Source organism: Rhinopithecus bieti, unplaced genomic scaffold (assembly GCF_001698545.2).
Source record: "Rhinopithecus bieti isolate Rb0 unplaced genomic scaffold, ASM169854v2 scaffold_6907, whole genome shotgun sequence".
In the NCBI taxonomy this organism is placed as follows: Eukaryota; Metazoa; Chordata; class Mammalia; order Primates; family Cercopithecidae; genus Rhinopithecus; species Rhinopithecus bieti.
Genome location: NW_016805647.1, coordinates 2,845,950 through 2,860,036, shown reverse-complemented (window position 1 = coordinate 2,860,036; position 14,087 = coordinate 2,845,950). Strand labels below are relative to the sequence as shown.

Genomic DNA, 14,087 nt, shown 5'->3' with positions numbered 1-14,087 from the left:
ATAAGCCCTGCCTCCCCATTGGCTGCCTGGCTCATGCCCACAGCTCATGCCCATGCCCTCTCTCCCTTGCAGCACCACACCCCAAGCTGACTCTCTACACAGCCCGGGGCTGCAGCTGGGCTGGCCTCCCGCCTGCCAGCACTCCTCAGGATTGCCCCGGACCTCCACTGAGGTGCTTCAGACCCTAACCAAGTCCCCTGTCCTCTCTGAGACAGGGCCCTTTTGGACCAAGGTTTTCTTGGCCGCTCAGGCACACATAGTCTCTGCACCTGCTACTGCTCTGTATTGGGTTGGGGTCCCTGGAAACAGACCAGAACTAGGATTTGAGGGCAAGGAGTTCATCTGAGAGGTGATTCCAGGAGGCCACGAGGGATGTGGGAAGTGAGACAGGGAAAGAAGCCAGTACAGGCAAGTTCATGAGCAGCTGGCAGGCAACCGGGACCCTGCCCTCTTGGGACGTCTGGGAGACAGGAGACAGTGCAGTGCAAGGCTCAGAGCTGTCCGTTCTGGGGAGGGAGGAAGCTGGGGCATTTATCCACCAACCCAGATCACTTATCCATCACCAAGGGCAGTTCTTGAGCCCACGAACTCTGACCTCTGAGAGCTTTAAGCAGTCCCTAGGGCAGAATCACAGATACCTGCTTAGTGCCAAGGGAATGTGGGTGAGGCTCCGTAAAGGAGAGGGAGAGCCTGCAGCAGAGAGAACCTGAAGAAGGCCTTGGAGAGCTTGAATCTCAGGCAGCTGCTGACTCATCTTCTCTGAGGGTCAGTTTCTAGAAAATGGGAGTGAAATACTGCTTTCCTGCAGGTGTCAGGTGAGAACCAAAAGCGCTAAGGCCTGTAAACAGCCTGGGTGCTGCCTGCACGGGAGGAGGTTGATAAATGATACTCTGTCTGCCCTCCGCCGGGGCAAGGGCCAGGCTGACTCACCTGGTCTGGGAGCACCCGATGACCTGCTGTTTGTACCAAACATTGCCGCCCACAGAGCCCTCACCCTCCCTTCTTTTCCCTCTTTATCTTTCATTTTAAAAAATCTAATAGTGACTGCTATCTAAGGCTTGCCAGGCTGGAGTGGGCTGTGGAGACCCAGGAGTGCCCTGAGCCTGTCCTTGCCCTGGAGAGTTCACAGTCCAGTTGGGAAGTTAGACGAGTATGTGGCCAGCTGGTGACATGGGCGTGGGCTTGACAGGTGAGTAGATGTTTGGTAGGGGCAAGGAGGCATTGAAGGCAGGGGTGGGGTGGGTAGAGATGGTCCTGGGGACAGAGGGAGGTGAGCAGAGGAAGGAGGGCAGATGGCGGCACTTGTGTTTTGAGCCCCCGTGCAACAGAAATCCCAGATACTACAGGTGAGGCAGCAGCCAAGCCTGGCCCAGTTGCTACCAGAGCAGGGCTGGCCTGCGGCCTCCTGATTCCAGCCAGGTTTGCCTGATACATCCCTCTCCCACCCTCCCTTGAGCCACGGGAGGTGAGGATGGAGCTGGGGGCTGGGCAGCCCAGGAAACTGAGGCCAGGCTTTCTGCCCTGGCTCCTCCCTCCTCTTCCCTGCCTAACCCCTGCATGAGCCTATCCAGCACGGTTCTCCCAGACACCCTGGAGATTGGGGTGGGAAATCCTCCACTTTCATGCTTTTTATTCAAATGCCATCTGAATTTTGCGTCTATGATACAGAGATGTTTGTTTTTAAAAGAAATAACAGTCATAATGACTTACTAATTACTAAAATATTTAATCTACATGTAAATAAAACAAGACTTCAGAATTTATACAGTGGTGTTGTTCCTCAGGGTGAGTAGAGGTCCAGTCCAGGGGCAGATGGGGGCCGGAGGAGCTGTCCTGTCTCACAGACCCTGAGGTGGCCTCTCGGGGGCGTCCCTCACTCACCTATGCAAATGCATGTTTGTGTGTTGTGTGTATTCACATCTGCTGAGAGTCACGGGACAGTATTGCCATACATAGTTAGGTCCACACGTGTACTTAAGCACCTCTGGATCCACCGTGCTTGGGTGGCACGCCAATGGCACACCCCCAATCTACACTTTATGTACGTTTTTTTTTTCACGCATGTGCCCTTACACATACTCAGACACCCTCCCTGGTGTGTGTGTTCATGTCACTCACATGCACCCACACACTGGCAATCATAGCCTTTCATGCACATCCCACAGGTGCGCATGCATCCTCATCCATGCACACACATTTGTGCAGCCACAATCAGGCAAAGACACGCACATTGATGACACTCACATGTACATGTCAATACGGACACACATATACATACAACAGGAGCATACACATATGTGGGTTGTGCATGAGTACCCATCACATGAGACACAAACCCACATGCCCATAGACATGCAAAAAGATCACCAGCTGCACGTACAGGAACTCATTTTACACACAGGCCACTCCTATGTGCAAGTGTGCTCACACATGAATGGTTCGTATGTGCACACGTACAATCTCATATTAACCAACTGGGACACCAGCTTGCAAAGTGGTAGGGAAGGAGTTTCAGATTTCAAGCCCTGAGGGGACGTGGGTGTACTCACTTCCTTTGCGCTCTCTGCCCCTCCCCTGCCCTTGTCTGCCACCTCCCAGGAGGAGCCCTCCTCCCACTCTGAGAGTAATTATTGTGTGTGGCACGTGAGGAGCCTTTAGAGGGACAGATTCTGCACCTACTCCCTAGAAGGAATGTCCCCAGTCTTGCAGCTGAGGTGGGAACCTGGAGCCCAGAGGGGACAGGAGCCTGCCTGGGTCTACACAGCAAGGCCTAGGCAGAGTCGAGACTGAATTCCAGCCTTCTGCAACAAGCCAGTTTGGCCCACAGGCTGAGAGGCAACCAGGACATTCCATGCTCCCTACCTTCAAAACACCTGCGGGCTCAGATGCCTACAGTCCCCTCATTGCACACGCTTTCAGATGAAGATATTGTCCCCAAAAGGCCCCTGTTAAAAGGCATGTTTATAATGAGAGGTGGGGTCAGCTGAGAAGGATGACAGGCCAGTCCCTCCTCTATGCCCAAGCTGCCCTGGAGGGAAGGACTGAGAGATGGATGGGCTGAGAGCTAACAGCCATAGAGGGACAGACCTGCAGCCAAGCAGATCCTAGATACCAGTGCTGGAAGACTGGAGGGATAGAGGGATCCTCTGTACCCACTCAAGATGGAATGGACCCCACGCCCCTCACTCCCTCCAACCAGAATCCAACCAGGTTTATCTTTTACACATCAGATTCCATGTTAATAAATGCTTTCCTCCTTAGATCAACAAAAAAGAGATTGATAAAACCCAGTGCCGGAAAGGCTGAAAGGAAATGGGCATTTAGGTCCAAGAGGCCATAGGAGTGCAAACAAGAGCCCCATTTTTGGCAGGATATTTAATATGTGGTGTCCTCTGACCCAGTGATTTACCTCTAACAATCTGTCCTTTCTGGACAAAGATGTATAAACAAGTGTTTACCGCAGCATGTTTGTAAAAACAGTAAATGAAGTCCATCCAAATGGCATCAATAGGCAAATAGTTAAACAAACAACAGTTTGTGTGTGCTGTGGCCCACCAATGAGCTATTGAAACACATGCTGAGATGCAGCCGTACGTACTGGGCCAGAACGAGTTCTGTGGTGTGAAGAAAGCAGGTCGCGGAAGTGTAAGATTTATGTTTCCATTTATTATGTTAAAACACCTCTAAAAAGTTAGATATAAAATACATATGTGAATCCATAGAAAAGGGCTACATATTCCACTTTTGAGCTGACAAGGCAGGGAGACTTTCTTTTTTGCTGAGATTGAGTTTCACTCTCGTTGCCCAGGTTGGAGTGCAGTGGCGCAATCTGGGCTCACTGCAACCTCTGCCTCCTGAGTTCAAGCGATTCCCCGCTTCAGCCTCCTGGGTAGCTGAGACTACAGGCATGTGCCACCACGCCCGGCTAATTTTTTTTTTTTTTGTATTTTTAGTTTCACTATGTTGGCCAGGCTGGTCTCGAACTCCTGACCTTGTGATCCGCCCGCCTTGGCTTCCCAAAGTGCTAGGATTACAGGAGTGAGCCGCTGCGCCCAGCTGAGACTTTCTTTTTAACCCAGATATTCCTATATTCTTTGCATAATTTTATTTATTTATTTATTTATTTATTTTGAGATGGAGTCTCGCTCTGTCGCCCAGGCTGGAGTGCAGTGGCCGGATCTCAGCTCACTGCAAGCTCCGCCTCCCGGGTTTACGCCATTCTCCTGCCTCAGCCTCCCGAGTAGCTGGGACTACAGGCACCCGCCACCTCGCCCGGCTAGTTTTTTGTATTTTTTAATAGAGACGGGGTTTCACCGTGTTTGGTCTCGATCTCCTGACCTCGTGATCCGCCCGTCTCAGCCTCCCAAAGTGCTGGGATTACAGGCTTGAGCCACCGCGCCCGGCCTTCTTTGCATAATTTTAGCAGCAGCTTTTGTTCATATACTATATTACCTTTATAATTAAATAGAAAGTATTAAGCTTTCTCGTTCCATTATTTAATTGATGGAGGCCCAGAGGAGGCAGAGACCTGCCCAGGATCATGCTTTGGGTTGTGCTGACTAGGACTGCAGCTCAGACCTTGACCTCACCCAAAGATCTTCCTCTGCTGTCCGGTGGCAGGGCGTTGGGGCCCAGAAAGGAGCAGCCACGGCTTCCTAGGTAGGAATTGGTGGAGGGATGAGGTCTGGGATGCAGGTCAATGATGCTCAGTGGAGGGAGCAGGCCCACCTGGGTGTGAACGGATGTCTCCTTCCTAAGAGAATCACCTATGTGCTGAGACAGCAATTCTTTATCACTTGTCTTGACATCCTTGTCCTGGCTTAGGGTCCTGCCTGGCAGCCTCTGGCTCTGCCACTTGTAGAAATGCTGTGGAGAAGTGCCACAATTTGCTAAGTGCCCACCGAGTACCTCCTTTTGTGCTGACCTCCATACACTGTGTTACTTTGACTGAGGAGGCAGTATGGTACAGTGGTTAAGGCCATAATCTCCAGAGCCAGACTCCTGGGGCAAATCTCACCACTGCTACTCACTAGCTAACTGACCTTAGTGAGTTACTTAACCTCTCCAGATCTCAGTATTTTGTCTATAGGACACTAATAGAACCTCCTATAGGATCATTGAGGTTTCAAGTAGAAAGAACCTAGATGTCTACTAATGGATGAATGAATAAAATATGATCTAGTGCTAAAATGAAATATTATTCAGTCGTAAAAAGGAATGGAGTACTGATACATGCTACAACATGGATAAACCTTGAAAGTGTTATGGTATGTGAGAGACAGGCACAAAAGGCCACATCTGGTATGATTTCATTTATATGAAATGTCCAGAATTGGCAAATTTATAGAGGTAGAAGTAGATTAGTGGTTGCCTAGGGCTTGGGAGTGGGGTAGTAGGAGTGACTGCTAAGGGGTAAGGGATTTCCTTTTGGGGTGGTGAAAATGTTCTGGAATGAGACAGTGGTGATCCTTGTATAACTTTGTGAATACAATAAATCCACACTTAATGTTGTTGATAGGTTCTTGGAAACGGTGACTTTAGTGGAAAAGAAATGTAGAATAGATCCTCAAATAATGTTCCCTTCAATAGAGTTTTGTCGTTACATTGATGAGAAAAACGTTTCGCTTAACGCACAGTTCCTGAGAACCTATCAACGATGTTAAGTGAGGATTCAAATCCACTGAACTGTGTGCCTTAAAAGAGTGAATGTTATAGTGTATAAATTATATCTCAATTTTAAAATGTAGCCAAACAATAAATAGGGAATAAATAGAAAAATTTATGTACAAGTGTACCACAGTGTTATTTTATTGGTGGTGTAGGGAAGGAAAAAAGTTATTTCCTATATCCTTGTGTAGACTGTGACTGGGGCTTGCAAATTAAACTGACAAAAGACTAATGAACAGGAGAAAAGGCGTAGAAATTTTATTTGATGTTCCTACTTTAATTGTGATGTGCATGAAAACATTGATTGCATTCATAGAAAAGAAGTGAAGACCCTTTGTTAAAATAGTATATAAGCCCCCTACCATTTTAACAAAGGATGATACATTTGTGGAGAAATGACAAGATAAAGGAAAAGGGCTTTGGGTTCCTAGGGGTGGCAAATTGTGGGAAGATAAATATGTGGGGAAATTAATGGAAGATCAGGGTGATTTCAGTACGACTGGTTTGTGCAGACTCATCTTCTTGCTGACTTTTTGTCTTCAGTGCTAATTAACTGTTGTTCTCTTCCTGGTATAACAGAGGGAAGGAGAAGAATCTTCACAAAGGAAAATTTGTGTCCTGCTTTTAGGCAGATGTGGGAGGGCAAAGAGCTCTCTCTACACGTGCAGTTTCTTAATTACCTTTAGCTCAAAACAATCCTTATGCAAAAGTGGCATATTTGGGGTGGGACGTTCTGATCTTCTTCAGTGGGAAATTGGACAAACTGAAATATACACATACGGGGTAATGAATGCCCACATATGGTACCTTATGAGGTAGCTTTATCATGATGTATTATGTAGCCATGAATAAATTTTGATTTTGGAAATTAAAAAAAATTAAATAAAGTACTTAGGACAGTATCTGACATCCACTAAGTGCCTTTAGTGTTGGCTGTTATTAATGAACTCTAGGACAACTCTGTAACCTTGGGTTCCTCATCCCCATATGGCAGATGAGGAAACTGAGGTTTGGAGAGGCAGCATGACATGGACATGCTGCCCCTCCTTCCGGTCTGCTGTCAGGGAAGGGCAGGGTCTTGGCATCAGGCCTTTCTGGAGCCCGCCCAGGCTCTGCCACTTTCTAGTGGCAAGGTTTTGGTCCAGCATCTTCCTGCACCACTCTGAGCCTATGCTGGCCTCAGTGTCCTGCCTGTGGAGGGAGTCATAGCGTTGTGTAAGGATTAGCACATGCAGATTAGCCTGAGACTCCTTGGGTAATGTTGGTGCTGTGCTTCTGTGACAGGCCCCAGGCAGTGGAACTGGGACCAAATAGGTAGAGACTCCAGAGACAGGATCACTTCCCACAGCCTGCCTCACTTGGAGGTAGTGAGCCAAACATCCCTCAGGGTGACCTGCAGGCCAGGGAAGGAAACTTCAGGAGGAGGCAATTCAAGCAGAAGCCAGGGGCATGGCCTTTCCCCCTCCAGCCAGTGTTCCCAGGCCCTTTTTAAGCCAACTGTCCTTGAGAAAGACACCCCACCTCCCCAGGGCCTCAGTTTCCCTTGCTGAACCGGTCTAGCCATGGTGGTTATGATTCATACGGTCTGGGGGCCCAGACTGCCTGGGTCCACATCCCAGCTTCCCTGCTTCTGCTTTCTGACTGCATGACCCTGGGCAGGGAAATTCGCTTCTCTGAACCTCAGTTTCCTCATCTGCAAAATGGAGATGAGAGCAACACTTATCTTACTTCTTGTAAGAAAAGTGAATGCAGTGTTCTCACTAGTACTCAGTGTACCGGCAGAGTCTGGTGCGCTGACAGCCTCAAGGCCTGTTGGCTATTACAGTTACTATGACTGTTTTATTAGCTGTGAAGGGACTGGATGACACATGTGTGCCTGGAGGCAGGGGCTGGCCCCCCAAGTCCCCGTCCCCCAGTTCCCAGCCTGCAGTCCCCCTCGCTGCCTTCAGCACCAAGTGATCGACAGATTGGGCCAGTGGCATCCTGGCAGGCCTGTCCTGGCAGCTGCTCCCACAAGGCGAGGCCCTGTGAGCTGCAGAGAATTAATTAGGCTGCATTCCTCTTCCAGGGCTCCTGGCGGGCCCGCACACGGCCCCCTTCTTAGCTGCCGAGGGCTTTTGGCTTGGATCCCTGGCAGGCCAAGGCGAGGCCCACACTCTGCTCTCCCCTGAGAGGGGCTGGGAGGGCCCTTGTGAGCTGGAAGCATTGGCCGGGAAGGAGCCAACAATAAACCAGCCGCCCAAGGCCAGCTCCCGTCCTGGCTCTCCCTCGTTTAGCAACCTTCGCTGGCTACCTATCACTCAAGTTCAAATTCCTGGCATGGGATGCTATTCCCAGCCTGGCCCTGATGCTGATCAGGCCGGCTGTCCCTCCCTGGACTCTCATGCCCTGTCCAGATCTGCCTTATACCATTCCTACCAAGCCCTTTCCCTCATCCCAGCCTGCACAAGCCCTGCCCGTCCTTCAGCCCCCATCCCAGCTGGAAGGCCAGCTCACAACATACTCCACCTCTGGCCCTTCACTTGCTCTTGTCTGTCTCCCCTGCTAGGCAGGGGACCTGAGCAGGCAGCCAGAGAGGTTTCCAGAGGCCTGAAGCCCTCACGGAGGCCATTCTGGGCATGGTAGTATTCTCTTGGCAGGCATTTTCTGAGGCTGTGGTGGGGGTGACAGTGGTGGCAGTCTCTGCTTCCTAGAGCACCTCCATGCCGGATGCTCAGGGCTTGGTCTGGTGCTCAGGCATGCACTGCCTCTACCTGCCTGCCCCTTCCTGCCTGCCCCTTCCAGCCGTTCCCAGGACCTCTCCTTTAACTCCCCAAAACAGGCTGGGAATAGCTCCCTTCCTATGAAGACAGGAACCTTCACCTATGCTGTTTCCTCTGCCTGGAACGCTCTTCTCCACCCTCCTCCTTGACTGATTTCCCCAGAGTTGGGCTAGGTCCCCTTCTCCAGGAAACCACCCTGGGCTCCGCCTCCTCAGGGGCTCCATCTCAGTGTGGACATACCTTGTCAGAGAGGTAAGATAGCATGGAAGTTAAGAGCCGGGGGTTTAAAACCCAGCTAAGCCACATCCTAGCTGTGTGACTTTGAGCAAGTTACTAACTACTCTGTGCCTCAGTAACCTTTCCTATCAAATGGAAATAGTAATGACAGAATTTGCTACATAAGGTTGCTGAAAGGAACCAAGGAGTTAATACGTGGAAAGCACTTAGTAAGTGCTCTGTGAATGTTTGCTATGATTCTTATCTTCATGTTTAACCACAGTTTTCTTGAATGACTCTCCTCTTGGCCTGTGAGGCAGGAGCTGTGTCCGTCTTGCTCACGAGAGCCCCCCCAGAGGTGATTATTCATAACTGTCAAATTAATGGATGGCCACATTCCAATAGTTTGTCACCGTGATTAGGCAAATGACTTTTCTGAGCTGAAGACCTAGCTGCCTGGACTCTATTTTCAATGAGAGACAGAGAAAGAGAGAGAGAGAGAGAGAGAGAGAGAGAGAGAGAATATTCCAGGGGGCTCTTTCCTGAGTGAGGGCTGTGGAGAGGTAGCAAAGGGCCCCGTCCGTAGCCTCACAGCCCCGGAAACAGGACCTAACTTCTCTCTGCCTCAGCTTCCTCCTGTCCACATAACCCGAATAAATCTGGGTCATCCTGTGCCCCCTTCTGGCCGGTCTCTGCCTAGTGTTCCAGTCAAAAGGAACACAAATTTAACTCAAAAAACCTTGAAAAGAGCCTGTTCTATATTTATGGAAAAGGCAGGAGGAGGGGAGATTTTGTGCCAGAAAACCCAAGCTTCCTGACGCTTAGATGCCTTCTTCCCAGGGTTCGGTTTGACCTGGTGGCTGCTCCTTGTAACTTTTTCTCTGCTTCTTTCCAAACTCTAGCCCACCTTCCCCAACATAGCTGAAGTGCCAGCTACCTGGAGGGTGCGTTAGAAGCAGGGACAGACTTCAGGCATATGTGACCCCGTGGCTCTGCAAACTTCTTGTCCCATAGAGAGGTATGGCTGGATGAGGGCCAGAACGGGGCTCCCGAAGTGCAGGGCCCCAGCCAGAGGCCCCTGTTTCCCAGGTGTATGGGTCTAAAGGACTGTAGTGTCACCCTTACCTGTCCCTGCCTTCTGGGCCTCCTCTACTCCTTTAATCATCTCGGTTGCTCAGTCATCTGGGTCACTGATCTCTGAACCCTGGCCAGGGTCCCTGGGGCCTGTGCCAAGGGTGGTGAATGCTTCTCTCCAACACACCCTCCGCCAGGTTCTCCTCTTGCTGCTGCCAGGCCTCTGTCACAGCTGTGGCCCTAGGGCTGCCTTATCCAGCTGCCTGACCTGGCCATGGGCTGTTGCGTTTGGATTTTTGAGGGGCAGGATCATGTTGAATGGGAGCCTGTGATGCACTCCCAGGGAGCGATGCTCCTCTGGCATCAGGCTCAGATGCAACGTGAGAGGTGTGCTCTGGCCCTGGGCTGGAGTAAGCAACAAGTGCCTCGGCTGACCCCGTGACACCAGCCTCACCACCAGGATGCACGGAGGATCCCTAAGGACTTATGATGACTTGGCTTCTCTGCCGCTGGTCTCCTCATTCACTCGGCCCTGACCGGCCCTCTCTGGCATATTTCCAAAGCCCAGCCCTGCCGAGGTCCCCCGCTGCGCACAGAGCTTTTTTGGGTCCCTGCGGCCCACAAGGGGAAGTCCAGGTTCTCCCTATATTGCCCAGGCTGGTCTTGAACTGCTGGGGTCAAGTGATCCTCCCACCTCAGCCTTTTAAAGTGCTGGGATTACAGTCGTGAGTTGCCACCCCTCGCCTCTTTTGAGTCTTTCTATTTATTTTGCATATCTTTTGAGGCTACAAGAGTAGCACCTTTGTCCATAGTCTTCCCTGTCCCACTCATTCCATAATCACCATTGCCAGCCCCACAAGCAGCCACTGCCTCTTGTCAGGCCTTGGGCTGAGCCTGGTGCCATCACTTCTCTGTTTAGTGTCCACAGCAACTCTGCGAGGTGGGGAATATTGCTTCCCATTTTCTAGATGAAAAAAACTGAGGTTCAGAAACTGAAAGAGGTTTGTGCAACATCACACTGCAGTGGTGACTCATGAATTCAATCAGCAAGTATTTATGATTTCCAAAGCCCAAGGTGAAGGGCCAGGCCAGGACCAGGCTGTGGTTCTGTCACAGTGAGGGTTCCACCCCTCACTGACCAACGGGGCACCCACAGCCTTGGGATTCACCTGGTCTTCTCCCTCGCTGGACAGTTTTGCTCCGGGCCTTACTATCAGCCTCTGCTGGGACAGAGCCGCTGGCATGATGAGTCCCTCCACCCTCGTGTCTTGGCTTCTTCCACACATGCTCCTGGGAAAGGGCCGGCCATTGGTTACTGGCCTGATGGGAACATAGGTCCTGGAATCCTGACGTCACAGATGTAGGTGGCTGTCGAGGCACATAACAGAAAAAAGCCCAGAGAGGGCAGGCTAGCAGCCAGAGACCTCCAGCAAGCGTGGGAGTGGAACCCAGGGCTCCAGCCACCTGCCCCAGCCCTTTCCTTCTTGTGTCCTCCAACTTCCAAGCGTCCCCTTCTTGAGAGGAGCCTCCAACCCCCTGCCTCGGCCAAGACAAAAAACCAGAGTACATTTCCTCACTTATTATAAACACAAGTTTGCAGGTAAATAGAGGGTCTAAAAAATACATTAAAATAAATAATTGGGATTCTCAAAGTTCTCAGAGCAAATAAGTTATATACAGACGGGAGAAGCAGAGCAGGCCCTTCTCACTGGGAAGGTCCCAAGGGAATGAGGGTGCAAGGACTCTGGGGAGGGAAAGCTGGAGAGGACACAGCCAGCCAGGACACCAGCCCCACGGGAGCCATCCAGCCTCCAGGGCTGGCTGAAGCACGTGTGTTTGCAGCTGCACTGTTGCTCCTGCTTTGTAGCCCAGCAGACAGGACACTCCTCAGGACGCAGCCTCCAGATGAATGTACTCCCCATGCAGTTCCTTCCAGCAGAGCTGTGGGCCCGCAGCCAGCGCTGGAGGCTGCTCTGCAGTCTAGAAGCCAAGGGCTTCCCCAGACAGTGTGAGGACACGGAGCTGCCTTGGAGGAGGCCCCCTCACCAGGGCGAGGAGGCCAGAGCTTGTGCCAATCCTGGTAAATGGGTCCAGCTGTCTGGGAGCAACGCCCTGGTCCAGGAAGCAGGCAGAGAGTCCATGAGCTCTGGCCACTTCTCTCCTCCTGTCTCCGCACGGGCTTCCTTCCCAATGTTCCTCCAGCTCACGGCACACTATCTCTTCCTCCACCTGGAGTGTGTGGGCCGCGGCTCCCGCATCGCCTCCTGCTGTTGCTTGGCAAGGAGGCTCTTGACTGTGGAAATGTCCCTGGGAATCAAGAAGGGTCAACTTAGGCATCTCAGGAGATATGGACTGTCCAAGAACTCCCCACGAGAGTAGGGGCAATGGGGCTACAACCCTTGCCCAGATCCTGGGGTCACAGCTGCCCTGGGGTCAGAGAGCGGCCACAGCCTGAAAGCAAGGTCTGCACAACCAGCACGGGCCAGCCCAGGCGTTGAAGCTTCTCTGCACATGAAGACTTTAACAGAGCTAATGTTCAACATCAAATGCTGCCAGAGTGAGTGGACAGCCAAGCACATCCCTGTGGGTCTCCCGTCGTCTGCCTTCCCACTTCCTTCCACACCTTTCCGCACCTTTGCTCCTGCTCTTCCCCCCAGGCTGTGTGTATTCCCCTCACCCAGATGCCACCTGCTAAAATTCTACTCATTCTTTGAGGTCCAGCTCAAGGCAGTCCAGCCCAGAAAACAAGGCACCCCACTGCCCTTTGAACCTGGGTGGGTGGCCACATCCTGGCTCAAAGAACTCTCATCTGGGAGCCAGGAGGCTGGCTTCAGTTCCCAGCGAAGGAAACTTGGGCAACGATCTCAGCCTCTCTGATCCCCTTTCTTAGCTTGTAAAACAAAAACAGGCCTGAACTGCCGAGAATGAGTATAAGGTTGGCCAAGCCACTCTGTACACTATGAAGTGTGTGCATTTGAAAAGTCTTGTACTCATTTTTTTCATTCTCAGAAAGTTCTTAAGTTTATGTTGGGTCCTGTCCATCCCACCATCCTGCCTTTTCTCCTATTTTTCTGCTGCCCCCGAAAGGTGAGAATCCCTGAGGGGCTGAGCTGGGCCCTGGGACCTGGCCAGCTGCGAGGAACCCTCAGTGACAGAAGTGGGAATGGCAAACCCCTCCACAGCTCCCATGGGCACAGACCCTCGGCTACACACTTCATGTGCGTCCACTCATCTGACCTCACAGCAACCCCAGGCGGGGATGGATGGCGCAATTTCCCTGTTTCCCCTGTTCAGATCATAAGAACTAGAGGCACAGTGAAGTGGAGGGGCAAACCCAAGGTCACAAAGCTTGTTCCAGGCTGGGCTGGTGTTCAGATCAAGCAGTCCCTGCCCCAGAGGCTGCCCCTACAGCCACTCTGCTGCCCGGCAGGTGCAAGTGTCTGTTCTTGAGTTGGTTTGGTTGAACAAGCATTCATGGGCACCTCCTAGGGACCAGGTCTGAGTCACACTGAGGCACCAGGGAGGACATGCAATCTGGGCAGCAGAGAGGGAGCAGGCTGGGCAGGTGGCCTCTCTGGACCCCAGCATGTGTGAGATACTCCATTCTGCACAGCCTGAACCAACAACTGTGGTCCTTCCCAGTCATGAGCCTTCAAACCCTCTTCAAAGTCCACTTCCAGACCTAGTGGTAACGAAGAGCACAGTGGGTAAGAGCACAGACTCTGGGGTCAGCCAGATGCCGCTGACTGCTGTGTGACTTTGGGCAAGTGGCTTTCCCTCTCTGAGCCTCAGTTCTCTTTGCTGCCCAATGAGGACCCAGGCCTGCCTCGCATAGAAAATATGGGACATGTGCAAGGCATACAGGAGGTGCTCAATCTGTGCATGTGTCCCACGCCCTCACCTCAGCCTTTGGAGAAGCTCTTCTGTAGTGGCCCTTGTCTTGCCAGTCTGGAACACGTCTGCAGGGGACTTCCGGCTTGGGACTGCCCGGGCTTCAGTCCTGCATGAATAGCATTAGGGCCCAAGTGAGGGACTGCCCAGAGCCCTGAAGTGACCTGGCTGCAGGCCCAGCCCAGCCCCCACCCCATCCCCATCCCCACCGGCCTGCAGGAGCAGATCCATTTCCATCCCTGTGCACCTGGCATCTTTCCTTTCCCAGGTGGGGTGTGGACCGAGGAAAACTGAGCTACCACAAATGTGTTCTTAGCCCCAGAAAGAGGCTTTTTTGGCCTTCCCAGAATCTGGCCACCTGCAGCCGCAGGGGAAACTGAGGCAGGGGTGGAGCCTCAGCTGGAGCCCCAGAGGAGGAGTTTCTTGTAAACCATCACGGGAACTGGAGCTTGGGTTTTTTTTTTTTTTTTTTTTTTT

General features: G+C 51.8%; 1 protein-coding gene across 1 annotated transcript in view; it reads right to left on the bottom strand.

The window, feature by feature from the left end:
• Positions 1-11,287: 11,287 nt before the first annotated feature.
• The window catches only part of EDN2 (endothelin 2), a 6,166-nt gene continuing 3,366 nt past the window's right edge, over positions 11,288-14,087 (bottom strand). Inside the window, exons 4-5 of the mRNA XM_017873125.1 lie at positions 13,621-13,719; positions 11,288-12,026 (exon numbers count right to left, since the gene is read on the bottom strand). Of these exons, the coding sequence (XP_017728614.1) occupies positions 11,933-12,026; positions 13,621-13,719 (193 nt within the window). The 3' untranslated portion in view covers positions 11,288-11,932. The remainder of the gene's footprint in view (positions 12,027-13,620; positions 13,720-14,087) is intronic.